This window comes from Lepidochelys kempii, chromosome 2, assembly GCF_965140265.1.
Source record: "Lepidochelys kempii isolate rLepKem1 chromosome 2, rLepKem1.hap2, whole genome shotgun sequence".
In the NCBI taxonomy this organism is placed as follows: Eukaryota; Metazoa; Chordata; order Testudines; family Cheloniidae; genus Lepidochelys; species Lepidochelys kempii.
In genome coordinates, this window is record NC_133257.1 from 57,394,723 (window position 1) to 57,421,978 (window position 27,256).

At 41.0% G+C, this 27,256-nt stretch overlaps 1 protein-coding gene across 20 annotated transcripts in view; it reads left to right on the forward strand.

The window, feature by feature from the left end:
* Positions 1–27,256, forward strand: part of STAU2 (staufen double-stranded RNA binding protein 2) — a 224,954-nt gene that overhangs the window by 145,349 nt on the left and 52,349 nt on the right. Inside the window, exon 15 of one of the 20 annotated variants that reach the window (XM_073330836.1) lies at positions 21,637–21,666. The exons of the other annotated variants lie outside the window; for them this stretch is intronic. Coding sequence (XP_073186937.1) covers positions 21,637–21,651 — 15 coding nt within the window. The 3' untranslated portion in view covers positions 21,652–21,666. Of the gene's footprint in view, positions 1–21,636; positions 21,667–27,256 lie in introns of those variants that run through there. 20 annotated transcript variants of the gene reach the window in all.

Consider the following 27,256-nt stretch of genomic DNA (forward strand, 5'->3'; position numbering starts at 1 on the left):
TCCCATTGGCCAATGGGATGGTGCCTGCAGGGTGGTGCCTGCAGGGGGAGGCAGTGCGCAGAGCCACACCTCTGCCTAGGAGCCAAGGCCCTGTCACCTCGTCCGGGAGTCCTCCGGGCTAAGCGCCAACTAGAGCCCTTGCCCCCTCCCACTCGCCAGCCCTGAGCCCCCTCCCACACCCAAACTCCAGCTGCTACTGGGGGAGGGAGGCGCGGTGGCCTGAGACTGCCCTAGCAGCAGCTGGTGCGGCTGGCCCAGGGACTGCTTGAGCTGCTTAGGTGGCCCCCGGGCCAGCCACACCAGCTGCTGCAGAAGTCACGGTGGTCATGGAAAGTCACAGAATCTGTGACTTCCATGACCTCCATGACAAACTCTCAGCCTTAGCTATACCAATTTATACTGACATTTCAGTTCTGAGAGTCATCCCACCAGGTTTTAGTTATGCCTACTAGATCATAGTCTGTTATTTAGTACTTTCTGCATGTCTGCCATGCTCCTTGCATTTGTGGATAGAATCTTTAGTACATTAATTCTCTCCTTATTTTTTTTGTATTCTGTTTTATATTAACTCAATTTCTGTCTTATTTTTTATGTTGGATGTACATGACAGAGCGTTTGCTCTTCTCTGGCAGCAACTAAAGCTTTCCCTGGAGAGCATGAGATCAAAAACATCTATTTGTGCAGAATTTAATTTTTCATTTAATAAAAAATAAGTTACTAATTACCTTCCAAGTGAGAGCAGAATGTAAACCAAAGCAGCATTGTCTTTCTGAGCATGCAGACAGAGAGTACCAGTGATCCCATTCGGTGGTTCCCAAACACTTTCATGGTGTAACCCACGTCTTAACAGAGCTACAGAGCCAGATACCCCATTGCTCTGCATACATACATTCATTCACACCAGTGCAGAGTGGGTATGAAATACCATCATTCTCAGCTGGCAGTGTTTTACAGTTCCCACCAGTGAATGACATAGTGCAGGGCAACTGAGAATCAGGCCCACTGCCCCATTGACTACATCCCTTCCCCTTGAAATAACATCAAATAACATCCCTGTGGGAGCTATATAATTGCTTATATAACACAATAATATTAAGAAAGTATTGAATGTATGTTTAGCTGTCTTTCACTGCAGTATAGCAGGTGGAAGCAAGGGAGAGGAGCCAGCAATGTGCAATTAGCCAGGTCTCTACCAGCAAGTGGTCTGCTGTCCGTAGTTTGTAACCACAACTCTAAACAGTTTCAAGATTCGTACATTTCACTGTTACTGTTCAAATCCATCTGAAGAGCAGTGAAACTCAAGAGTGGTGTTACTTTCATGCTGCTGCTTGGAATGGCAAGGAGCAGCTGCAGGGACAGTGCTGGAGAAGTTTAGAAGGGATGGAGATTACTGAGAGGGGCTGGGGAACAAAGACCTGTTTTCCTCCTCCCCACTAGGAAAGGAAACTCACCCCACTCACAGCATCAGGGAAGCTCGATGGGATAGATAGCGTGGTGGAGACCCTCCTCCCTTACAGCAGCTGCAAGCTGTGGAGAGAGTGTAAGAGACAGGAAGCTCTGCAGTTAGAAATGGGTAGCACTTCATATTTATCAGACCCCATACTTGACAAAGGTTGAGAACAAAGATGAAGTCACAAGCAGAGTCCAGGAATGCCCCCAAACATCCTCCCACCTTTCCCAGAAGCTGGGATTGGCTTGGGACTTCGCTTCTCAGTGGGGAGTTTTCCTTTTAACCTTTGTGGTGGTGGTAACCTCATCGTAATAGCTACATCTGGAAGACAAAACCTACTAAACCAGTGGATAGGCATCTGGTAAAATTTTCATGCATTGTATATTAAAATTATTAACAATTAAAACCTTGTTAATCTTTTAGTGTTTTAGAGTATAGGTTCATCCAGTTTAGGCAGATTGTGGTGTCCCTAAAAAATTGTTGATGCCCACACTTCAATGTTTAGTTTACTACCCGCCCAAGCTGCACGCAGTACGTGCCCGAGCTATTCGTGGCACTTTCCAAATGCTAACCAAAGTAATCCATTATCTGTTCATTGACAACCTGCTTAATCACTTGTCACCCAGTGAAGTTGCTCAACAGGCAAACTGATTATATAATTGCCATATAAACACAGCACACCCACCACCTGAGGTATACGTAGTATTTACATAAGCATTTTGCATGCTAAAATAACTATTTGCTTACATGCCACACACTGAAGAATTGAGTTTCTGCCAGTACAGTCTTTGTCATCAGGTTTTCTCTCTTGTTACTTAGTGAAGTCGCTTGACCAACATTATGAACTTACCTAGTGCAAACAAGGTGGCATAGTTTATTAACTACATAATCATTCTATCATATGCCAGCTGGATCCATGCAGACCAGTTACAAACTGAGGACGAAATCCTGGCCCCATTGAAGTCAAAGGAAGCTTTGCCATTGACTTCAAAGCAACCAGGATTTCATTGTCAGTTTTTTCACACTAGTGCTATGACAAAGATGTCAGGAGTTGTTAATAATCACACAGGAACAGCTAAACTTTGTATAACTTACGTTACAAAAGGACAAAAAAAGAAACAAATCTAAATCTTTTTTGCTGGGAATAGTTTGTTCAAACTCGCTTCACTTTTACTCGTAGCACCTGTCTGCTCAGGGTATAAGGTAAGGGTCGAAAAGGTGTTAAGGTTGTCAGAGAAACAGGTGGTGTTTGCATCCTACCTTAGGCCTCTTCTAACCTAAATTCTGGCTCCATCTCCCAACCAAATGCCAATTGTACCACCTCACCTGTTATGTTAGGTTTTCTTTAATCAGTGGTTCCTGACTCAAGGTTCCTTCACTTTACCCAAGAAAAGAAGAGGGAATCACCACCCCCTTTTTTCTTGGAAACTCGAGATTACCAAAATCTTCATAAGGTAACTCTCTGCTGTGCAGAATCCTTTATAATGTACTGGTGCTTTCCCCATTTTCTAGTCCTTTACTGTCCAGCTCAGATCATCACTGGTTACATTCATATATTAGTGTTTCTGTACCAGCAGGATCCCTCACATTTGCTAAATAGAAAAATTGTTCCAGATTATTTTGGCCTTCTATAAGACTGGACTAACTGATATCATTTTATCAAATTCAGAAACAAGGGAGTCAGCTTCCTTGCACTAAAGCAACTGTGAACCCGAAGCACTGATACAGTGCTGCCCATGAAGGGCAGAGGAAAGCAGCTGGAAAAAATATGTATATATAAAAATATATAGATATATTTCAGTTTCAAATTTTCGTAGTTTTTACTTTAGCCTGCTTTGGGCTCTCTTTAGGAAGGTTTTCCGGGGTTTGCATTTTTCATAGTGGTCAGTATTTCCTTTTTTAGGGAAAATAAAGACTGGCCTACTGAAAACACAGCCCAATTGGCTTAAAATGCTACCATCAGAAGAAGCTGATGACAGATGAGCAAACATATTGCCTTCTCGAGTATCATAACACTGTTGAATCTGTTCAGATGTTGCCATCGGATCATGGGTGGAGTGCTGTAGGGCTTTCCTAACCTCTCCAATAAGTCTGACTCTCAGGCAGATCACAAAGCCTTTAAATAAATTCCAAAGTTGAATGATTGTCCCACCACCAGTAAGGATTTTGCTTCAAAGCAGTCTGAATTGGATCAGGTTTCAAGTATTGCTGCAAAATCTCAAAGTGTTATGCAGGTGCAAAATATTCAGGTCATTGTGGCTTTGAAGCAAGCATTGGCATGTTAAAATGCTTTGGGAGGGATTTTCAAAAACACCTGATTGAGTTAGGAGCACAAGTGTCATTGATTTTCAATTCAGATTTTTTATTCTAATACTTTTGGGCACTTTTGAAAATCTTATTCTTCTCTGGAGCTCATCTTGGACTCTGTGGTAGAGTAGCTTCTTCCCCAAAGGTGGAGAGCAAGGTGTATATCAAGATTGTCAAGCTTTTAATGCCATCTCATATGTTCTTGGCTCCTGTTACAGAACTACAAAATGATGCCTGTGATAATGCCCAAGCCTGTGTGTGTCCATCCACACTCACACATGTAATTATATTTACTTACTCTTCACATTTATAATTAAAAACACCTATTCATAGTCCTGGTCTCTAAAAAACAAGGGTAGAATATTCCAAGATTGGTTTGCAGCTCTTGAACCTTATGTCAAACTTGCAGTGTAACATTAGTCAACAAAGATGTAGCTGAAGAGGCCTTGGTCGTCATCTGAAGTTTGAAGGATCTCTTACTCTGTTGAAACTGAGAGAAGGATTGCTGTTGATTTTGTTGCTGCTGTCTTCTCTGAGTGTAGTAAAATGAAGAACAACAACAACACAGTAATGCCTGTGATATCTAAACATAGGAGCAGGAGTTCTTCTTGTAAAAGCTTGTAACAATTTCAAAGATCTCGTGGTAGACTGTGTTTCTTTCATCTTTTTCTAAAACTTCATCAGTTTTAACACTGAATAGACCATTTCTGTTGAAAGGAAGATCCTCTATTCTAGACTTTGTCTCTACAGGCTGAGAGAGAGCCCTTAGCCACTCATGTTTGCAGAGAGTTATGGAAGAAACAGCCAATCTGGCTGCAGTGTCTGATACATCAAAGTAGCCCCAGATGCATTCTTTGCAACGTTTTGACCTTCTTTTAGGAGGTCATTATCTAGTTTCCATTGATACTCTGGAAGATTTTTGGTGAAAACAGAAATCTTTTCCCAAAGGCAGAATTGGCACTTTGACATGACCTCTTGGTGATTGGTCACTCTAATGTTCAAAGAAGCTGAAAAGAATAATTTATTTTCTAAAGAATCTAACTTTTTACCTTTTCTTTTATAAGGAGTGAAATGTAAATGACCAGTCTTAGATCTTTGGAGTGTTGCTGCTACAAAAAATTAATTAGAATGAACACAAAATCCGGAGAATTCCGCATAAGGCATTGGATATAATTTGTTAACCTTTGAAATTGGCTGACAGGAAGTTGGATTGGACCATACCGATTTAGCTGGTTGCCAAAGTCCTTAAAGTGTTGGTAAAGATACTTTGTTTCTTGTAGTGGTACCGAAGATGTCAAAAACTGGATGGGTGGCTTCCTCTAAAGGCACTGATGGTAACTTCAAAGTTGTCACCATTCTGTCCACTAGTTGTACTCAGAAGGAGATGATGCTGAAACAACACCCACACTCTTGCCGGGGAAAGAATCACCCTCAAACTCTTGCTCTTGTTGCTGAAATTCCACTTGATGGGATGGATCCTCTTCTTCCTCAGAAAGTTTATCAGGTACCAAGTTAGGGGTACACTGCCTGACTATCTGTTCCAAATGTTCAGGATCCAAGTGTCTCGGATCTGTAGATCTAGGTTTTGACTGATCTGGAACTGGGCATCCTGACTTTTGAGAGTAGTAAGGATAACTGGGATTTGGCCAACATGCCCATGGCATCCAAGGTTGCCTGTGCCAACCTTCCCAATCCAGTTTGAGTTCATCTCATTACCTGAGGCAGGGGATGTCTCTGAGTCTCAAACTGAAGCCCCTGCTTTGAAGGAAAAGGATTGATATTTGAAATCATAACCAGATCAAACTCCTCTTCGGAATGTGATCTGATAATGGTACTATAGGTGATATAATGGAAGTTGGAATTTGTAAAAGGGGTAAAGGTGAGAGAGTCTTTCTTGGAGAACTGGTTGGAGTCTTGGGCAGTGGTAGTATGGTCTCTAGAGACATATCCAATACAATGTTCCATATCAGACTTTTCCCTCAGTTGATCTCTTCATTATCTTAATTGGTAAGCTAGTCAGCTCTGAGACACATTGCAGATCTGCATGAACTTGCACCATCACTTTAATAATGGGAACTCAACAAACTGAAGTACTCGTTTCTGATGACTTCTTCGTATCTGAGATTTTAATACAGAGGAGGGTTGTAAGCATCTAGGAGCCAGATCAGATGACTTAGCTGCCAAAAGCTCAGTTGACCTGGAACTGAAGGTTGGTGCCAAGGCAAACGCCTTTACCATACTAGTCTTCTTCAATCTGGAAGTACTTGGAGTCAGGCCTCCTGTCTATTACAGGAGGGGGTGGGGTGAGGTTCTGTGGCCTGAAATGTGCAGCTCAGACTAGATAATCATGATGTTCGCTTCTAACCTTAAAGTTTGAGTCTCTTCCTTCAGATCTCTTCCATACCACCAGTCAAAGCCTCCTGCAATAAGAGAGCTTGGAATCTATTTTTTCTCTCCTTCTGGTCCCAGGGCATGAATGTGCTGCAGGTAGCACAATGCAAAGGAGAATGTTCTTCCCCATGGCACCTGAGAAATCTTGTGTGGGCATTTGAAGCTGGGAAGACTGTGTGGCATGATGTACATCTTTTAAAGCCATGTTTCTTCATCTTCAGATCCACCATCGACACTGGTACTGAGTCCCATGAGTATCTAAAAAGTATCCTAAAAATTTAATCTAACGCTAATAACTATAAACTATAAACTAACTATTCTAAAAGAACAGTGAACTGGAAATGCATTTACCCAGAAGCTATGGATCCAAGAGATCCATGCCTGTCCATCTGCTTCAGTTGAAAGGAACTGAGGCAGCAGATGGCGCTATATCTCCTTTCATAACCTTGCCCTTAGAACATGCTCAGATGTTTAAGGAATGATAGGAGGGGCCTGTGAGCTCTCTAACAGGTACTCCTACCAGAGGGTTCCACTGTCCGAGCTGCACTGCATCCCAAGAGAGTGAATATGCAGAGACTATCCTGAAGAACTCCAGTTACAACAAGTAACCTTCATTTCATAGTTCTAGATGTTATAGAATTTAAAACAGAAATAATCAAAGGAATAAAAATTCAAAAGTCACAGCAACAACTTCCCTCCAGATTGTCCTACCAAACAGCAACTTCCCCAACCAACCATCATAATCCTCAACCTCCCTCCTCCCAAAAGTCTGTGAAAATAGAAAGGCCTTGCAGTGAAATTGTCAGCCTCAAGAATTAGGACACAGAGCTTTCACAGTAACTGGTCCACAATGTTAGAAGGGAGAATCATAGAATATCAGGGTTGGAAAGGACCTCAGGAGGTCATCTAGTCCAACCCCCTGCTCAAAGCATGACCTAATCCCCAACTAAATCATCCCAGCCAGGGCTTTGTCAAGCCTGACCTTAAAAACCTTTAAGGAAGGAGATTTCACCACCTCCCTAGGTAACCCATTCCAGTGCTTCACCACTTTCCTAGTGAAAAAGTTTTTCCTAATATCCAACCTAAATCGCCCCCACTGCAACTTGAGACCATTACTCCTTGTTCTATCATCTGGTGCCACTGAGAACAGTCTAGTTCCATCCTCTTCGGAACCCCCTTTCAGGTAGTTGAAAGCAGTTATTAAATCCACCCTCATTCTTCTCTTCTGCAGACTAAATAATCCCAGTTCCCTCAGCCTCTCCTCATAAATCATGTGCTCCAGCCCCCTAATCATTTTTGTTGCCCTCTTTCCAATTTTTCTACATCTTTCTTGTAGTGTGGGGCCCAAAACTGGACACAGTACTCCAGATGAGGCCTCACCAATGTCGAATAGAGGGAGATGATGACGTCCCTTGATCTGCTGGCAATGCTCCTACTTATACAGCCCAAAATGCCATTAGCCTTGTTGGCAACAAGGGCACACTGTTGACTCATATCCAGCTTCTCAGACACCGTAACCCCTAGGTCCTTTTCTGCAGAACTGCTGCCTAGCCACTCAGTCCCTAGTCTGTAGCAGTGCATGGGATTCTTCCTTCCTAAGTGCAGGACTCTGCATTTGTGTTTGTTGAACCTCATCTGATTTCTTTTGGCCCAATCCTCTAATTTGTCTAGGTCCCTCTCTATCCTGTCCCTACCCTCCAGCATATCAACCAGCGTATCAATCAATCAGTTTAGTGTCATCTGCAAACTTGCTGAGGGTGCAATCCACACCATCCTCCGGGTCATTAATGAAGATATTGAACAAGACCGACCCTTGGGGTACTCTGCTTGATACCGGCTGCCAACTAGACATGGAGCCATTGATCACTACCCGTTGAGCCCGACAATCTAGCCAGCTTTCTATCCACCTTATAGTCCATTCATCCAGCCCATCCTTCTTTAACTTGCTGGCAAGAACACTGTGGGAGATCATATCAAAAGCTTTGCTAAAGTCAAGGAATAACTCATCCACTGCTTTCCCCTCATGCACAGAGCCAGTTATCTCATCATAGAAGGCAATCAGGTTAGTCAGGCATGACTTGCTCTTGGTGAATCCATGCTGACTGTTCCTGATCACTTTCCTCTCCTCGAAGTGCTTCAAAGTGGATTCCTTGAGGACCTGCTCCATGATTTTTCCAGGGACTGAGGTGAGGCTGACTGGCCTGTAGTTCCCTAGATCCTCCTCCTTCCCTTTTTTAAAGATGGACACTACATTAGCCTTTTTCCAGTCATCCAGAACCTCGTCAGATCGCCATGAGTTCTCAAAGATAATGGCCAATGGCTCTGCAATCACATCCGCCAACTATTTTAGCACCCTCGGATGCAGTGCGTCCGGCCCCATGGACTTGTGCTCGTCCAGCTTTTCTAAATAGTCCTGAACCACTTCTTTCTCCACAGAGCGCTGGTCACCTCCTCTTCATACTGTGCTATCAGGATGATGACAAATGTCAGCAACTTTAGTCAGTAACAAAACACATTTCTTGTAACTTGCTTTTCCCTCAACATAGCAGTGATATAAATATCAATATGGAAACATCAAGCCAAACCAAAACAATGTCCTGAAAATTAAACTTCTCAATCAGGCCTGATCTCTGTTACTCTTTATATCTCTGCTTGGGCTCTCCTTCTCCACCTCTACAGAGATCAAAGGGCATAATCTCCTACAACCAATCATATCCTCTACACCACCACATCCCCTGCTGGTGACAATATTGTTCAAACCTCTTGGCCACTTGATATTGGTGACTGAAGAGTAGTGACATCCAGGGCAGGCTACAAGGGCCATTTAACTTAATATACCACCTTCAGATAGAATCCTCCCGCTCTTCCATCCATACACACCAAAATGCCTTCTCCCGAGATATGATTTTTTTCATCCCATGTCCACCGTAGCTGAAAAATTTAATCCCTCAGCATTAGTCTCATCTTCAGCTGTCTGTGAGAGAACTCTTCATTTACTTTTGTATTTTAAAATCATGTTGTATGGTTAGGCTCAGGAAGGCAGGAGACCTGGAACTTCTCGGTGTGGGTAATATAGAGCACTCTGTCTCCCAAATTGCTTACACTGAGTAAAAATTACATAGAAAGTACAGTATATCATAGTTATTTATATTATGTGTTATGTGTTCTACATACCAACATAAGGCAGACTATCCTTTAAGTATTCTACTCTAAGCCCTACTTTCATGCCTAGTCAGCATGTTTCAGTCTTGTACAACAGCTGCTGAAGCTCTGTTGACTTTTCAGCCTATCACCTGTGCATCTTGTTAAACATTTGTAAATCTAATACAGTAGATTGTTTGACTGCAACCTGATAAAGGCACATCCACTTAAATAAGACACGTGCTGCAGAACAGATTCAATGCCATATAATTTAGTTACCCTGAGCAATTAATATACCCTCTGCACATTCATTTAAATAAGCAGGACACCTGTTGCTTGCAAGAGCTGCAATTTCAGTAGCTTGAATTGATGACTGGGAGCATAAACCTTCAATTGTGTGTGGCCATCAGTTCAATGTAAAGTTGTTAAATAAATCACTCTGACCTTAGTATAGTTCCTAAATATTTAACACTCTTTTTAAACAGTTAATGCAGTAAAGTATTCCCACCACAATACACTTGTATGAGTTTCTGATGTGAAATGATCGCTAAATTGTAATATTTATCCCTATGCCACATTATATCCCAGGTACCACCAAAAACAGCTCAGGGAATAATTTGACCACTGATGTGTACCAGTTGCTCTCGGTCAGGCTGAAAGTCCTTCCTGGCAGGTACTGGTGTGTAGCCTCCTGGTGCCAAGGCCTGAGGTCTGAGTTGTGGATCTTGGGGGAGTGGGGTCATGAGGAGGCTCTCTTGTCCCTTCCAGGCCTTCAGCAGGTTAATGTTATACACCTAAGCATTCCTTTTCCTGGGTTGCCGTATCTCGTAATCAACCTCCCCTTCCTTGAAGGGGCCATGTGATAGAGCTGACTTCTGTAGAACTTACACGGATGTAAGCTCAAAAGCTTGTCTCTCTCACCAACAGAAGTTGGTCCAATTAAAAATATTACCTTACCCACCTTGTCTCCCTATTATCCTGGGACCAACACACATATAACAACACTGCCTATACCACTTTGTCAATTATGTGGGCAGACTTCTGTGCCCATATGAAGCTCTATGATATCAGTGAGGCTCTGCACAGGTGCATCAGTCCATCAATGCAGGATCGGGGCCTTGGTTTCCAGTGTACATCAGTTAAAAGGATTATGCCTCACAATAAATAAGCAAATTAATTAATGTGTGCGAGAACATGCACATCGTTGTGCATGTGGACATGTTTGTGAGGGACAATCACTAAACTAATAGAGTATTAAAACCAGGAGGGACCATTTGACATTGTTTTCTAATCTCCATAATCATTGTATAAAGTGGTGTGGGCTTAAAAGGGAGCTAGGCAAGAGAGAAAGGGGCATTGTCTGGATAGGGGTGGCTTCAAAGATATTTTGGGGAAATTGGCTTCACAAATGGTGAATGTAATAAACTTTCACTTCTTGAAATCTTACTTTTAAAAGATGGTGTAGGAAAAGTAAGGAATGTTTGGTGGATTCATTCTAATTCCTAGTGGGCATTGTCCACATCATATCTCCACTGCACGGAGAGCACGATATGGCAGGATTTGTTGCTATCGTCTGTGAGCCAGTTGCTACAATATTAAGGGTTATTGCAGTTCAAGTCTGAGGTGCATTGGCAGCACTGTGAAGGAAAGCTGCACCTAATATAAAACTTTCTCTCTGGGCCTTGTTTGCCCTTGTAGAACAAAAGGTCTGACCATCTAAAGAGTCTGATGACATGCCAGGGAGGATTGCACAACCGAGCTATGCTGAAACATTTTGAGAACTTTTGCAAAACTTTATAGTTTTATGACCATAAATTAAAAAACCTAAATGATTTGTGGAAATCCTAACTAACACTTTAAAAACCTTCCAACCAATAATCTAGAAAGTTAAGTCTATACAACTGCCAAATGTACTTTAAAGTTTAGAAGTGACTTCTAGTGATGGCTTGTTAACTTTAACAAATGCAAATGGCTACATTTTCTAATTATTACTTAAAAGAAAAACAGGGAGAGTTTACACAATAGAGGTTCTTTTCCTATTCCCAAATTAATTGCTTTGAAATCTCTCACAGATTACATCAGTGTCTTACTTGCATTCGTGTTGCAAGATGGCGTCTATTGTATATCATTAGTGATGCATTAAATTAGTTGTTTACATTATAAAATCTAAACATACTAGAATCTTTTGTGTTTGTCTTCAAAGATTCCTGTTCTAATAAAGCCTTCTGAAACAAGTAAAGTTGTCTTTTTTGTTTAGTTAATGCATCAGTGGAGAACCTAAAGATTTGTAGCTTCTAGCCATCCCTCTCCATGGTTAGTAGAGTGTGAGGAAATTGTGTTTGAGAGCATACAACTCTTCACTTAAAATAGAAAGTAATAGTTTTAAATTAATTACATTACACTTAGAGACGATAACATCTGAGCAAAGGAGGTAAAGGACCTGATTTTAATTTGTCCAGTTCTCACAAGATGTTTTGCATTAGTGTGTCTCTGACTTTAAGAAGAAACTACAGTTGCCCCCAAACTTTTATAGATAGTGGGCTGAGAATGCAAACCTGCTGCTGGACTTGTATTCTTTCTGAGTATTATGTTCCTTTCCCCATGGCAGTCACACATATTAAGTTTCAGGTGCTAAAAGATCAACATCACGTAATGAACATTTCAGTTGAAAATTTAAACAAACTCTGCAATCGGGACACCTGACTTTATCATTCAATGCAAAAGTTTACAGCGACATACTGAAAAGGAAAAAATAAAGTACATTACAGTTAACATCTGGAATGTGGTTGGGGTTCTGCATCAGTACATGGGGAGAAGGGGAGTAAGGAGACTCCACACTGAATGAGCGGGGAGGGGGTAGAGCCATAACTCCATAAAAGCCTTCTGCAGCAGCCTGCAGAACTGCCTTATCATGAAGAGAAGTATGCACCACAGCACTTGTGGGATGTAGTAGTAAGGGAGCTACGCTGCCTCATGGAAATCCTACTGAGTCAGTGTGGCTCTCCACCAGCCCCAGAGCAGGCCAGTACTTGATTGTGTGATTGAGCCCTCAATAGACTTTTCAGTACAGCATGTGTCAGTTGTTCAATAAGAGAAATTAATGTGCTAACACATACTTCAGGGCATGTTGTCTCTACCGTGCAAAATTGGTCTTTGAGTTTACTTACCAGGTGCGAAATCTACTTGCCTGTCTTCACCATGATGATAACGATAAAGTCATGTTTACTTGTCTGTCAAAAAAAATGACTTGCTTTAAGCCAGGAGACAAGTCAAATTGTCAAGGCTGTGTTTTATATAAAGAGGTGTCACTGAATGCCAGAAGAGCAAGCTAAGCTTTGATCTCAAAAGCAGAATATCCTGTGTTCACTAAGGTATGTCTTTCAGAAAAACAAGCCAACAGGTTTGTGTACCTATGTGGACTGTGGAAATACTACAGCATGCAGTGTGTTAAAGTATTATAAGGGGAAAAACTAACAAAGTAAGTTATAGAGTGAAGCGAACAGTATTGAAACTAATGCAAAAGCAGGAAGTATGGAACTTGAGGAAAGTGTAAAAGAACATAAGGAACATCTGGAGTGAGGGTTTGAACTGGGGAATAACCTGTAATAAACCAACAATGCTATAGTACAAGGCAATGTGATTAAAATGTGCTGAAGACAGCTTGGAAAAGCACTTTGTTTTGGAACAAAGTTATGATTAGATGAAACAAAAATTAGTAGATTCCTCTCAGACTTAAAGATTTGTGTGTGAAGGAGAGAATGAGAAGCATAACAAAAAAGCCTTATTGCACAGCCTTCAGGTTGTAGTGTTAAGACTCTCTTCTTAAAGTGCTGAAACAAGTTTTGGAACATCAGTGGTGTAATGGAGAGTGCGTACACAATGGGATAATAATAGTACACAGGTAATTTTAGCACAGAAAATGATTTAGTTGTGAAGTTTCAAAAATACACAGAACAAAGCACAAATGAAAACATATGCAGACCTTGAGGAAAAGGCAAAGGGTCACATTTTCAGAAGTGCCCTCTGATTCTGGACATCCAGCTTGACCCATTGGTCCTGATTTTCAGAAGCACTGAGCACCCACAGCTCTCAGCATCTTCAGATGTAGGTGCTCAGCACTTCTAAAATTTAGACCCTGAGTGTCTCAAATTGGTACCCAGAATGAAAGTCTACTTTTAAAATTTGATCTAAGTGTCCTGATCCTGGGAATATTTACATATGTGTATAACTTTATGCATGTGAATAGTTCTACTGGACTTAATGAGGACTGGTCTACATAGATTTACACAATTACAGGTGCAAGATAAATCAACATAAGCCAGGCTTAAACTTTAAATGTAAAGAGTACACACACAAAGTTGCACTGTGTGTGTTTAACATGATGCCTTTGATTAAAACCATGCAATTTTTGTACATAGACCAGGCCTAAGGGCCTCCCACAGTGTCACACAGACCAAAATGCAGTACTATAGTCTTCCGTGAGGATGACTGGGAAACTGCAGATTCCAGGCAATAATACTAATAATTCATACTCTGAATCTCCATTGGTTCACTTTTATTTTCTTCTGATAATTCTTGTTTTTTTAATCGGGCAGATGGTATTGCCACTTGCTGGCCTGAGGAAACTAAAGAGGAAATTTGTGTTAATGGTTTAAAAAAAGACAAGGGGGAAGGCATGGAAAGGTAGCGGTAAATTGATTGAAGACAAAAGGAGGTCACTGCCTGTCACACTTGAGAACAGGCTAAACTGTAGCCTTAAGAGGCACACTGCCTCCTTATGCTCCCCTTGGGGAGGTGTACTAAGAGCTTGATCTAGACCTACGTTCATTTGATAATTGAATAGTGAGCTACCCAAGAGCCATTGAGAGCCATTGAGATGGCACATTGTATGGACGAGGCCAGCCTTAGCAGCTCTTGGAAGATGCACTGGTTTTAGGAACTATGGGGGCAGAAGTAGTGTCAAATCCCATTTTTCTCCAGCAGACAAAGAATACAATGGAAACTGCAGGTGTGCACACTCAGACCTTTTCTATAGTGGTTTTTTGGCACTGGTGTAGTACCCCAGTGTAGCTATAGTGATTCAGAGATTTTGAGGACAGAAATGTAGTCTGATGATCATGTAGGCTGATTTTCTGCATAACATAGGCCATAGAATTTCACCCACTAATTCCAGCATCAAACCTACAACTTCTGATGGAGCTAGAGAATCTTTTTTAGGATGACATCCAGTCTTGATTTAAAGACTTCGCATAACTAGGTAAGTTGTTCCAATGGTTAATTATCCTGTTAAAACTTGTACCTTATTTCTAGTCTGAATTTGTGTAGCTTCAGGTTCAATTGATTAGCTCTTGTTGTGCTTCAGTCTGCTAGATTAAAGAGCCCTCTAGTATCAGAATTCTTTTCCTCATTTTAACTTCATTCTCTCAATGTAAGGAAGATTTTCCATACTTCGTATCATCCTTGTAGGTCTTTTCTGAACTCTTTCCAATTTATCAATGTCCTTTTAAAAGAGTAGATTCCAGAACTGACACAGTATTCCAGCAATGGTCTCACTAATGTCTCATACAGTGATGATAACACCTCCCCACTTCTACTTGATAGTCCTCTGCTTAAACTTCCAAGGATCACATTTGCTCTCTTTGCTATGGCATCACTCTGCAAACACATGTGCAATTGATTATTCATGCAAGCCCTGATGATGAGGTGCTATACCCATCTAAGATAGAGCTAGCACCAGTGCAGTTCACCCCAATGAAAGCTCCAGGTTGCACCATGGCAGTGTGTCAGCATCAGATGTTTGCACTAGTATACCTACATCACCATAGATTCAGGGTCTTTGTGGGTGAGAACAGAGTGCAACGAGGATTTATAGCATACGTTGGAAGTAGAAAATCTTTACATTTAAGGTGCAAAGATCAGCTTACCCTAAAACTACTTTTCTTGGTCATGATCTGTTTCAATTCAGTTGTTGGAAATACATTTTAAAATTTTAATCTGCTGGGTTTGTTATGTTACACCCTGATCCTACAAAGTGCAGATACTGAATACTACCTGAATGTGACTGAGCACCCACTCAGCACTGCTCAGTCAGTACGCAGCATCTGGCAGGATCATCCGTTAGTGAGCTCTGCTTTTGTGATTTAGAAAATATAGTTTAATATACTTTAAAGGGACTTTTTGTACAGGAATGTATTTATGTTCCCTGAATACGTCTGCCTATATATTTTACCATTTGATGTCTTATGTGTAACTGTCAAAACTGACTTCAGATAACATATTTTAGAAACATTCTACATCCTGATCCTGCAAACGCCTACACATGGGAGCAACATTATGCTTCTGAGTGATCCCACTGAAAAAAATCAATTTATCATTCCAGCTGCATGCCAAAATTCTTTCACGCTGTTGGATAGCATGAAATTGAAGCTGTAATTCCTGTCACCCTCAATTTAAAAACACATTACCTGAAAGCAAAGACTTGTTTGATTACTGATGTTTCAAATAGTATTTAATGAATATGTCTCACCTACATATATTACCTACACTTTAATGTGTGTTACGGAAACATTTATGCATGTACTTAATTTGATTCCAATGGGACTACTTGTGTATAATGTTACTCACATACCTAGTGTTTCCAAGATCTGGGCTATACTGTGTGTCTCTCTGTATTTATCCAGATACTTTAATAGGCCTGTCACTGTAGTATATCCTGTATAATGAATAGTGTGTGTATATGAGATATATAATTGAATAACATTTTAAAATTGGGGAATATAGTGAATAATTTGATTTTGATGTGGACTTCTATTAATACAAATGGTCTTTCTGCTGAAATCTGAGACGATCTCTTTGTGTAGTCTTACATTGTGGTAATTCAAGTTACAGCACAGGTGGTACACATAGTTTACTGATGTTACAGATAGTATTTAAACAAGTCTTTGCTCCAAGGTAGTATATCATAAGTTTTTAAATTGAGGGTGTCAGGAACTACTGCTGCACTTTCATGTTATTCAACTATGTGGAAAAATTTTGACATAGAGTTGGCGTGACGAAACTGAAAAAGTTTTACTTTCTAACTTCACTTGACATGAGATTCAGAGGCATTTGGAAATTATGAAATTGAACAGTATGTTTGGAGAATTTAACTTCCTTGGGGAGCTTGCTTACAAAGGTTTGATATGAAGGAACTTATGATCTGAAAACACTGCAGCAAAGCTGTGACTTTTTTTTGTTTGGTGAGTTTCTTTTTATGTTTGATTTGTGAGTTATGCAGGAATGGTGCCGTTCTTGCTGTAGGAATGAAACTGCAGATATCATGCATATTGCTGATAATGTGCTCTAATTGTTTTACAAAACAGATATTCCATAGGAGATTGATATTCTATAAATACAAAGGATGAGGTCAGAAAATTAAAAAAAATAACAGCAAGAAGTTTAAAATGTAAATGAGCAACACAGGTTTGAATGAATAAATTAGCTCAAATTGTAAATAATTCAATTTATCCAAGTTCATTAAGTGTGTTAGAAAATTTTACTGGTTTGTCACTTACTTTTGACCCAGACTCCATGTAGTAAAAGAAAAAGAATCTCAGTCTCTTTTTATGTGTGATGTTTGACACTGATGTCATTCAAAAAACATAGGCATGTGTATTTATACACTTTATTAAGGTGACAAATTGTATGTAATTTTAAATTTAGAAATTTAGAAAAGTACCTAATTTCAGTTGCAAAAATACTGTTGAAAATGGTGAATCAAGATTATTTAGAATACGTTAAATGGGAAGTTATTTTTCTCCCTGAAAATGGCTTTGGAGAGAGTTCTTAAAATGCTGTGTTTAATTGTTTTGATGGAGATGCATTCCCTCAGTGAGAATATTTTTCCTACCTTCTTGTTTATATTAAGGTTAGGCTGATTATTGCCACAAAATATATAATTTCTGTTCTAATGCAGGATTATTATTGAGCAATGACTAATAACAAGAACCTGCAATATAACAGCAATGTATAAATATGCCATAAACCAGGGAATGATAGCATAGTGTTTGCTGTGCTCATCTGCAGCAATAACAAAGGATTAAATGCTTTATAACTCCGGCACTACAGTTCTCATACTTTCTGTGTTCCTGTAAGTAGGCAGGGTAGAAGATGGTTAAGAGCAAATATAAAATTCAATAATCACATTAGAGATATGTGAGTTATTAGACAATCAATAAGATAAGATTTGTATGAGCAAAACTATTGTGCTGTGCAGACGGTGGGTGATTTCTGTTAAATAAGAGGATTATGGGGGGAAAGGATTGTGTTCATGATTGAGACACCTGTTGAGAAAATAGGCAACTATTGACAAGTCTGATTCATGACTGAGTGACTGCTCTGCTGGTCTTCACATGATCCCCACAGAGAGATCTTCGACCGCCTGCTAAACAAGGTCTGTTTGAAGTTTCTTTTTAACATTTCCAAGACGTTAATTCAGCAGGACATCTCCGTTGGGATTCCCAATGTCACCAAATCAGCAGCTGTTGAAATCCATTCACTTCAGCATTAAATGTTTGTATAGGTTTTTTTTTCTTTTATTTGTGACAACAGCAAAGTAAATAGAATCCTAAAATTTCTGCACTATTCGACTTTTACATGTGTGAAAAGTTTCTGATTGCAATTGTGGTCCGCAGGCACAATGTTCATTTGTAGGAAACAATGCCAATCTGTGTAGTTTATAGTCATGTGCTAGAAAGAAATTTTATTTCTTTTAAAAAAAACCCAGTCATTCTCTATTGCTTTTTTCCTTATAGAAACATTCAGATAATTTTTGTGGATATAGTCACACTGGTGTAAAAGATGATTTTTAAACTAAATTGTCTTAGTTGTTTTCAATAGATGTTACCAGAAAGTTAGATTTTAAAAAACTATTATTGAATTTCTTGTCTTATCCTCTTTTATGGTCCAGATAATCAATGAATACTGAGTCTTGGGGGAAAAACCTTTCTCTACCTGACTTACATTTTCCTATGAAATCATTTGTGTGGTTTGGGGAAACGGGAATGTGAGACATACTAACACTTTTCAAAGCTTACTTTGATATTTAAGTAATTTTCTTTTCTTGATCATCTTAAGAAAGGTATGATGTATGTTGTTAGGTGTAACTAGAAACTCGACGTCTTTCACTAGCTGCAGTCTTAAATATGAGACCCACTGGCTGCATATAAAGACACTCCTGGTTTGAGCTAAGTTTCTTTTTTGTTTACTGAACTTGTTGAGATTTAAGTGTATTTTTACAAGTTCATTAATGTATTCCATTCTTTCTGATGTATTTTTTCCCAGTATTATCAGATTTCATTACGTGGGATGAATTATCAAATCAACCCATTATACAGCAAAGCAGCATTAAGTCTGTCTGGAATTTGTTCTTGCTTCAGTTTACAGGAGAATATTGTGTAAATCAGGCGCTCGGGTTTCAGTGGGAGGCACGGGGTTGCACAGCATCCATTTGTCAAGTTGATTGCACCTCAGTGAGGTTGCATTAACTCGTCTTTGAACACAAGTGAAATCCTATGCGAAGCTCCCCTTTCTGTCATTTACACTAACATCCATCCTCTTAAAGAAAGGCCTCAGAGAAAAACAAAGTGATGGCACAATATAATCAGTCACTCAAGTTGTCTGTCATGTGTTTTCTTAAGGAAATGACTTTTAAGTTAGTGGAGCAGAAAATTGTAGAAAATTAGCAAAAGGTTGTTCTAAGAAGTAGGAGGAATTTTAAAAAATTGCAGATGTATGTGGAGAAGTTCTCACACACAGCATGTAAGAATGCATCTGTTTCTGCTATATAATTCTCCTCTCCTTCCAGCTGTTGTAGTTCAGTGTTAGTGCAATATCAACATAACTGATATTTAGTAATATTACTATAATTAGTTGAATTCCTGTTATGACACCTACTTTCTGAGTAAACTTGAACTGGGTCGTCAGCGAATGCACGGCTACAAGCTGGTATACCGATTTTCTGGTTTTCTATTGTGAGTCTGTTTTAAAGTGCTGAACATCCAAGTCATTTGCACTGTCTCATATATTATGAAAGTTGCATGTGTATCTCAAAATTGTTAAGCCAGAAAGTGCATTAAATTTAGATAGAGCACAGTTGTAAAGAACTATATTAGTGTGCAGTTAATTATTTGAAGATCATGGGCCTGATTCTTTTCTCTCTTACACCAACGTAAATGACAGAAGAATCAGGATGCATATTTTTGGAAAGAGAGGAAGTTTGGTCTTTTTTCTTCTATTTTATTAAGGTTCTTGACCTGTACCCATCACCGTAGTATCTGGGCTTGTCCATACACAAACTGGAACCAAAATAACTAAACAGGCTTTAGTTCACATCTTTAGTTATTTTGGTGCAAGTCTGTGTGTGGATTTTTTTTTTTTGATTAAGAATGTCCTATTTTGATTTAACCTAAATCTGTAAAAAAATTGATTTAGGAGAAGTTGAAATAGGACGTTCTTAATCAGAAATAAGAGTGACCATCACATGCAGACTTGCACCAAAATAATTAAAATTGCGAATTAAAAGTAATGTAATTATTTTGGTTCCAGTTCATGTGTAGACAAGCCCTTTAAGTGCCTTCCAGACATGCATTAAATGATGTGGCTAGCGCCTGTCAAATGTGGTTCTTTCCTTCTTTCTCTCTTCCTTTCCCCAGGGGGGAAATTACATGTGGCTTTTTTTTCTGTATTTTGGTCTAGGGGTTAAAGCACAGTATGGGGAATTAGGAGAACTACGTTCTGTTCCAGGTTTTGCCACAGGCATTTTGTGTGATGGTCCTTAGTCTCTTTCTGCCTCCATTTCCCCACCTGTAAGATAGGGATAATATCTACCTTACAGAGAAGTGAGTCTTACTCAGCTGATGTTTGTTAAAGTTCTTTGGGAACCAAGAATGGAAGGCATTGTGGGAGTACAAAATATTACTATTATTGATGTATATAGAATTTTTGACATGCTACATTGGTATGATTTGGAAGGGAGAGAAGAAGGAAGTGTGGACAAGAGGGGAAGTAACTGGTTTAACTATTGTTATGTGAAGCAAATTTTTGTCATTACCATTTTCTTTGTGAAATAAATAGGCTGAGATTTCTTTTAAATGCTTGGTTTGCATTAGCAGTCACAAGGTTAATTTTTTGGAAAAGCTAAATTGGAAGGTTTATTATTGTGATTTCCACTTAATATTTCAATCAATAAATGACATTTTTTAAATTAAAAGCTTTTCATGTAACCCCCTAAGAGAAGGATTATGGCCTGGCAATCCTGCAAACACATGAATAACATTACTCATCTGAATAGTCCTACTAACTTCAATAGAACAACTCACACTTAAAAGTTAAACATGCACTTGTTTGCCAAATTAGGTTCTAAGTAATTAGATCTATGCTTCTCTTCAGAAAATAAGTCTTAAAAAACTTCAGTACAAAATTCTTTTTAACTACAGCTGTTTAAAACTATGTAAATAGTCATTGTGAAAACTGTCCATGTCTCTGCTGTTTATAGATGTTAACTGGCCTGCTTATTCACCTCATGCTTCACCAAAACACATCATTTGAGGTTGTGATATGAAGATAATACTGGCCAAATACTACTCTTCTTTTCCCTTTAAAACGTATGTGAACATTTGGAATTTGTGAGCTTCTGAGAGGCCTCATAGATCAATCTTGATTAAGTTTATTTTTCTTCGTAAAGATTTTGATAGCCTGGTAAAGCTTTTGTTTGAAAGAGTATTCCTTGCTTCCTCTGTTGAGGGATGAAATATTGTTGCACCCAGCTCTCCACTGAAATAGTGAAAAACAATTTAGGCAACTGAATCTTTGATGGGGGGAACTTAGATTGAAAAGTCTGGCGTTTAATTGCCCCTTTTCTCATAATTCTTCTAAATTTAACTTCAAAGGTGATTAAAAAAGTTATGACTTAATTGTATAGCCTCATTCAGTCATTATAATTTTGCCTTAGAGCAATTTATTAGATCCTTATTTCCCTGAACCAGCAAAGATGATAATACTGAAATCCGTATTAGCTAAATGTCTTTTCAAGATTAATGTGGTGATCTGGATATAGATTTTTACATGCACTTTTTTCAGCTTTAATATCTGTGTTACAGATGGGGCTTATAACTATATATAGTTGATAGAAATCTGTGTATTTTGAATTTACTGGTCAAAGAGCTGATACTGTTAGATTTGTGATCCAAGATTGTTCTATAAAATATACGTAATTGGAAAATTTACATCTGCAAGGGAAAATAATAGAAGTGCATTCTCTCTCTCTCTCTCTCTCTCTCTCTCTCTTTTTTTTTGTACTGCTTTCTTAGATGTTTTTCTCCTGAGTTGATAATAGCAAAACTCGAATTCAGAGGAAGTATTGTCCAATGGCTAGGGCATTAGCATAGTACATGGGAGACCTGGCTTCAAGATACTGATTTACCACAAATTTCTTATAGGGTGGTCTCTGTGTAGCTTGAAAATTTGTCTCTTTCACCAATAGAAGTTAGTTCAATAAAAGATATTACTTCACCCACTTTGTGTCTCCAATTTTTTGAGACCAACATGGCTACAAACAAATTTCTTACGTAACATTGGACAAGTCACTTAGCCTCTCTCTAAAATGGGGATTACACTATGTGATGGGGTATACAAACCCGAAAATGGGTCAGAAGGGGTTAAAGGACTGTACTGGGCCCAGGTAGACCTGCCCCTCCAGCCCTGCAGAGCATGCTGCAACTGGAGACAAGATTGGAAAGGGAGCAACCCAGTTCAGAAGGGCGAAGGCAGCACAAGGAAGACAGACTCCTGTCAAAGGTGCCAGAGACGTCTCCTTGAAGGAATAGGGCTGTATACTGACCCTGGTTTGGGCTGATAGTGGTTTCTTTTTAAATTATTATTTATTATTATTATTATTACCCTATCTGGTATCAGAAGCTGAGGGAGAAAAGCATCAGTAAGAAGTGACCCAAGGAGGGTAACTCAGCGGGCCCCCTTGGAGGCCAAACACTGCTGACCCTCATGGGGCCCTGGGTTGGAGCATGGTTGGAGCAGCTGGGCCTGGGCTCCCGTATCACTACTCCCCCTACTAGTGGGTTGGTACTAACCATTAGGCCACCCAGCCCACCAAGGACCCTCTTACATTTGTTGGAGAACGTGGGAGCGTTAGTGTCCCAGGCCTGATGATGGCCAAAAAAGAGAAAACAGACACACACACACAACCAGGGATGGATATCGAGAGCTGCTAAAATGGCATCTCAAAACCCACCAGTAACAGCTACAACAGAGCCAGCTGCTCCAGCTGCTTGCCACCTACACAGCAACAACAGCAGCCGCAACAGCTGATTTAGGAGACGGCAGAGGAACAGCAGGAACAGGAGCAGTGGCTCATCCAGCAGGTGGTGTCGCTCCTACAAACAGGGGTATGCATACCCCCACGGGCACGCGGAGGCCTTGAAGGGGGCACATCAACTCATCTAGATATTCTCCTAATTTTACAACAGGCTACATAAAAAGCACTAGCGAAGTCAGTACAAACTAAAATTTCATACAGACAATGACCTGTTTATGCTGCTCTACAGACTATACGCTGAAATGTAAGTACAATATTTATAGTCCAGTTCATTTATATGGTAAAAATGAGAAAGTCAGCAATTGTTCAGTAACAGTATGCAGTAACAGGTGGGGGAGGTTTAGATTGGATATTAGGAAAAACTTTTTCACTAAGAGGGTGGTGAAACACTGGAATGTGTTACCTAGGGAGGTGGTAGAATCTCCTTCCTTAGAGGTTTTTAAGGTCAGGCTTGACAAAGCCCTGGCTGGGATGATTTAACTGGGAATTGGTCCTGCTTTGAGCAGGGGGTTGGACTAGATGACCTCCTGAGGTCCCTTCCAACCCTGATATTCTATGATTCTATGATTCTATGACACTTGTGTTTTTATGTCTGATTTTGTAAGCAAGTAGTTTTTAAGTGAGTTGAAATTTGGGGGTACGCAAGACAAATCAGACTCCTGAAAGGGGTACAGTAGTCTGGAAAAGTTGAGAGCCACTGACCTAGAGCCTGTCCATCGGGGGCAGGAGGGGGGGATGCCAGTTCAACCCCACCTGTTCCAGTAAAGCTGACCAAATGGGGCTTGTGCACAACCCCAGATATTCCTTGTCACACTTTGGAGTGCATGGCTGTTGCATCCTGATGGCCTAAAGAGAGCTGGGCCACCCTATTGGCCCCTTACTTGACCAGACTGGCCCAGGCTACAGAATGAGATCTTGATGCATTGACTGTCCTAGACTACATACACGTCAAAGCAGCCATCTTAGATGCCTTCAGCATCTCACCAGAAACCTACTGATAACAGTTCTGCCTTGAGAAATTCTCCCAGGTGTGTGGCCACAGGCAGTTACTCAGAGCTTGAAGGAACACTGCTGGCAATAGCTCAAGCCAGGGGTCATACCAGGATTCAAGTGGTGGAAAAGATCAATTCACCCAAATCCTTCCAGTGGGAGGACACTAGTGTTGGTGAGATATCGTCCGGAAGCATTGGCAGAGGCAGTATCATTGGCAGAGAACTACCGGATGTCCCTCAGGCTAGAAGCTAAAACACCAAAAGTCATTCCTGGGCTCCCCAAGTCTACATGGAGCACCAATACCCAAACACTGACAAGGGTAATTGAGGGAACTTGGATGCACAAACCTAGTGGGAGGGGGCACAAAAGCAAAGAGAGGAACCTGACGGTCCATCTCTGCTGACCAGGAGGGGCCCCGCCTGGCTTGGCTGAGCGATCTTATCAAAACAGATTCTCTACCTTGGGAGAACCTACCAAGAAATCAACTCCTCCCACCAGCAGCTATGTTGCATGTGGCCAGCAAGTACATTTCAGAAAGGACTGCCCATTCATGCTGTAATTACGGTCAGGCCTGGACAGCCAAGAACAGGGCTAGAAAGAGGGGGCCTTAGGAAAATGTTGGTCCCAATACAAATGGATGTAGTAGCTGTACAAGGGCTGATAGACTCACTATAGTCAGACCTTAGTTTGGAAGAGACTGGTGGGGACCAGAGGTAAAGCTAGGGACATAATCTACCTCCAGTGTATCTGTGGGTACATGTGACCCTGTCCAATGAGAGAGGTATGACTAACCGTGCAAGAACATGTGGAAACGGTACAGGTTGGCGTGGCAAAAGACCTGGCTTATCCAGTCATGCTTTGGCTAAGAGGTCGAAGGGTGACAGAGTGCTTCCATGGAGAAAGCAGAGCCAGAAGACCCAGGAAGGTGGAAATGGCCACAGTGGCTGAGAGGGAGCCTTGGGAACAGGGGGGCTCAAAGGAAGATGAAGACCCAGGAGAAGGACCATCTTCATGAGTGAAAGACCCGCTGCCTGAATCCGACTGGGGCATAGAGACTCACCACCACTCATCACCTAGATTTGTTGTCAAATGTATGTGTGGGGGTGGGGTTGTGGAAAAACAAAGAAACACCCCCTTCCTGAACAAAGTTTATGAACAGCTCATCTGTGCAGATGGTAAAGCAGTTGAAACAGTGGACCCATTTTGAACTAATAGGGGAGAAAGCGTACCAGGCAATGAAGGATCCTAGGACTGGAGAGGTAAGAATGCAATTCCTAGTACTGAGGAAGTTCTGAAGGCAGATACTACAAGTGGCCCGTACAGTTCCATGTGGGGGACACTTGGTGGGAGAGAAGATGCTTGGAAGGGTGACCCTGAGGTTCTACTGGCCTGTTGTGTACCCAGAGGTGTGAGACTATTGCGCCTCGTGCCTGAAATGCCAGTGCATGGACCAGAGAAAGGTCCTGAAACTCCCCTTGGTACTGTAACCCATTGTGGGAGTGCCCTTTAAGCGAATAGTTGTAGACATGGTGGGTCCATTGGAGAAGTCTGCAGCAGGGCACAAATATGTACTGGTAATCTTGGACTATGCCACCAGAAACCTCGAGGCCATTCCCCTCTGGTCAGCAATAGTAGCTGTCATTGCTAGTGAACTCATAAAAATATTTGCCTGGGTGGGGATCCCTAGAAAAATATTGACAGACCAAGGGATGAATTTCACCTATGCATCTTACTGAAGGCCAGCTCCTTAAGGATGTCAGTGTATCACCCCCAGATCGATGGGCTGGTCAAACAGTTTAACAAAACGTTGAAGAACATGTTGAAAAAGTTTGTGACCACTGAACCCTGACACTGGGACTGCCTGATCCCCCTTCTCTTGTTCACTATTTGTGAGGTGCTCCAGGCATCTACAGGGTTCTCCCCATTTGAATTATTATATGGGAAGCAACCCGGGGGGATTCTGACCTCCTTTGGGAAGAGCAAAGCACCAGGACAACAATGTAGTGAGGTATTTTATACAGCTGTAGGAGAAATTGAAGAAACTGGGGGAGTTCACAAGAGAAAACCTACAGAAAGGCACAACACACCCAGGAACAAGCCTATAACAAAGGGACCACACTATGTATGTTCCAGCTCAGAGACCAAGTGTTACAGCTGCTACAAACTTCAGAATCCAAGTTGTTGGCTCACTGGCAAGGCTCCTTCAAGGTGGTGAGATGGATTGGGGAGATCATCCAGCAACTCAGGAAAAGAAAGTCTACCCAGATGTATCACATCAACCTGTTGAAAGCCTGGAAAGGACAAGAGGGCCTCCTTGCCACCCCATTCCTCCCAATCCAGAATTCAGACTTCAGGCCTCAGCACCAGTCCTGAGGAAGATGTGGAAGGCAGTTTGCCAGACACTCCAGGCCCCGTGTTAGAAGTAGGAGTTCTCGAATAGTGACAGAGCTAGTGGAGAAGCCCCATTGTGCTTGTGCCCAAGCCGGATGGGTCAATGAGGTTCTGTATTGACTTCCGGAAGATGAACACCATTTCAAAATTCGACATGTACCCCGTACCTAGGGTCGACGAACAGCTGGAACGTCCAGAGGCCACTAAGTATATATCCACCCTTGATTTGATAAAGGGATACTGGCAAATCCCCTTAACATCTGAATCTAAAGAAAAAAATTTCTTCCCCATTTTGTGGGGGCTATACCAATTTAAAACCATGCCCTTTGGACTTCATGGAGCTGCCGCCACTTGCCAGCAGCTGATTTACAGAGTGCTACAGCTGCCTGGGGGCTACCTATGTTGACAATATCATAATCTACAGCGAGAGCTGAGCCTAACATGTGCAGCATGTGGCTGCAATATTATGGACTCTCAGGGAGGCAGGTTTGAGAGTCAACCCAACCAATGATCAACTGGCCACCCAAGAAGTCACCTACCTAGGATATAGCACCCTGCGATGGGGTCTTATGAAGCTTTTTGGGAAAGTGAGAGCTCATACAAATGTGCTACCACCGAATATGAAACATAACTCCAGAAGTATGTGTGTGTATTCCCCATCACAATAGTGGAACCAAAAGAGTTACTGTAACTCTAAGGCTGAACCATTCCCATTAGGGGATCATATCTTGGTAATCAATGATTTCAAGCATCATCAAAGGACTAAGAATGTTTAGTTCCCTTTTAAAGATATGGAGAGAGATTTTTCAGCTTTTTTCCCCAGTCAGAAAGGAGGGCCGTGTGTAGTTCTCAACCCCAATCCTTGTATCAGTCACCTCCAGTATAATCGGAAAGTTTTTCTCTCTCTCTTGTGTGTGCATGTGTATGTGTGCATGTAATGTAAAATGCATGCTCATGTATGTCCATCCTGTGTACTGAATGAAGCAGAATTCCTGTAGGAAAAATAGTATGTGATCAGGTAATTACAGAGTATATCATAAGGCCAAGGCCAGCTCTAGGATTTTTGTCGCCCCAAGCAAAAAAAATTTTGGCCGCCCCCACTTTTTTTTTTGTGCCGCCCCTGGCTCCGCCCCTTTCCAATCTCTTCCCCAAATCCCTGGCCCTGCCTCCTCCCCTGGGTGTGCTGCATTCTCCCCCACCCATTGCTTCCTGCG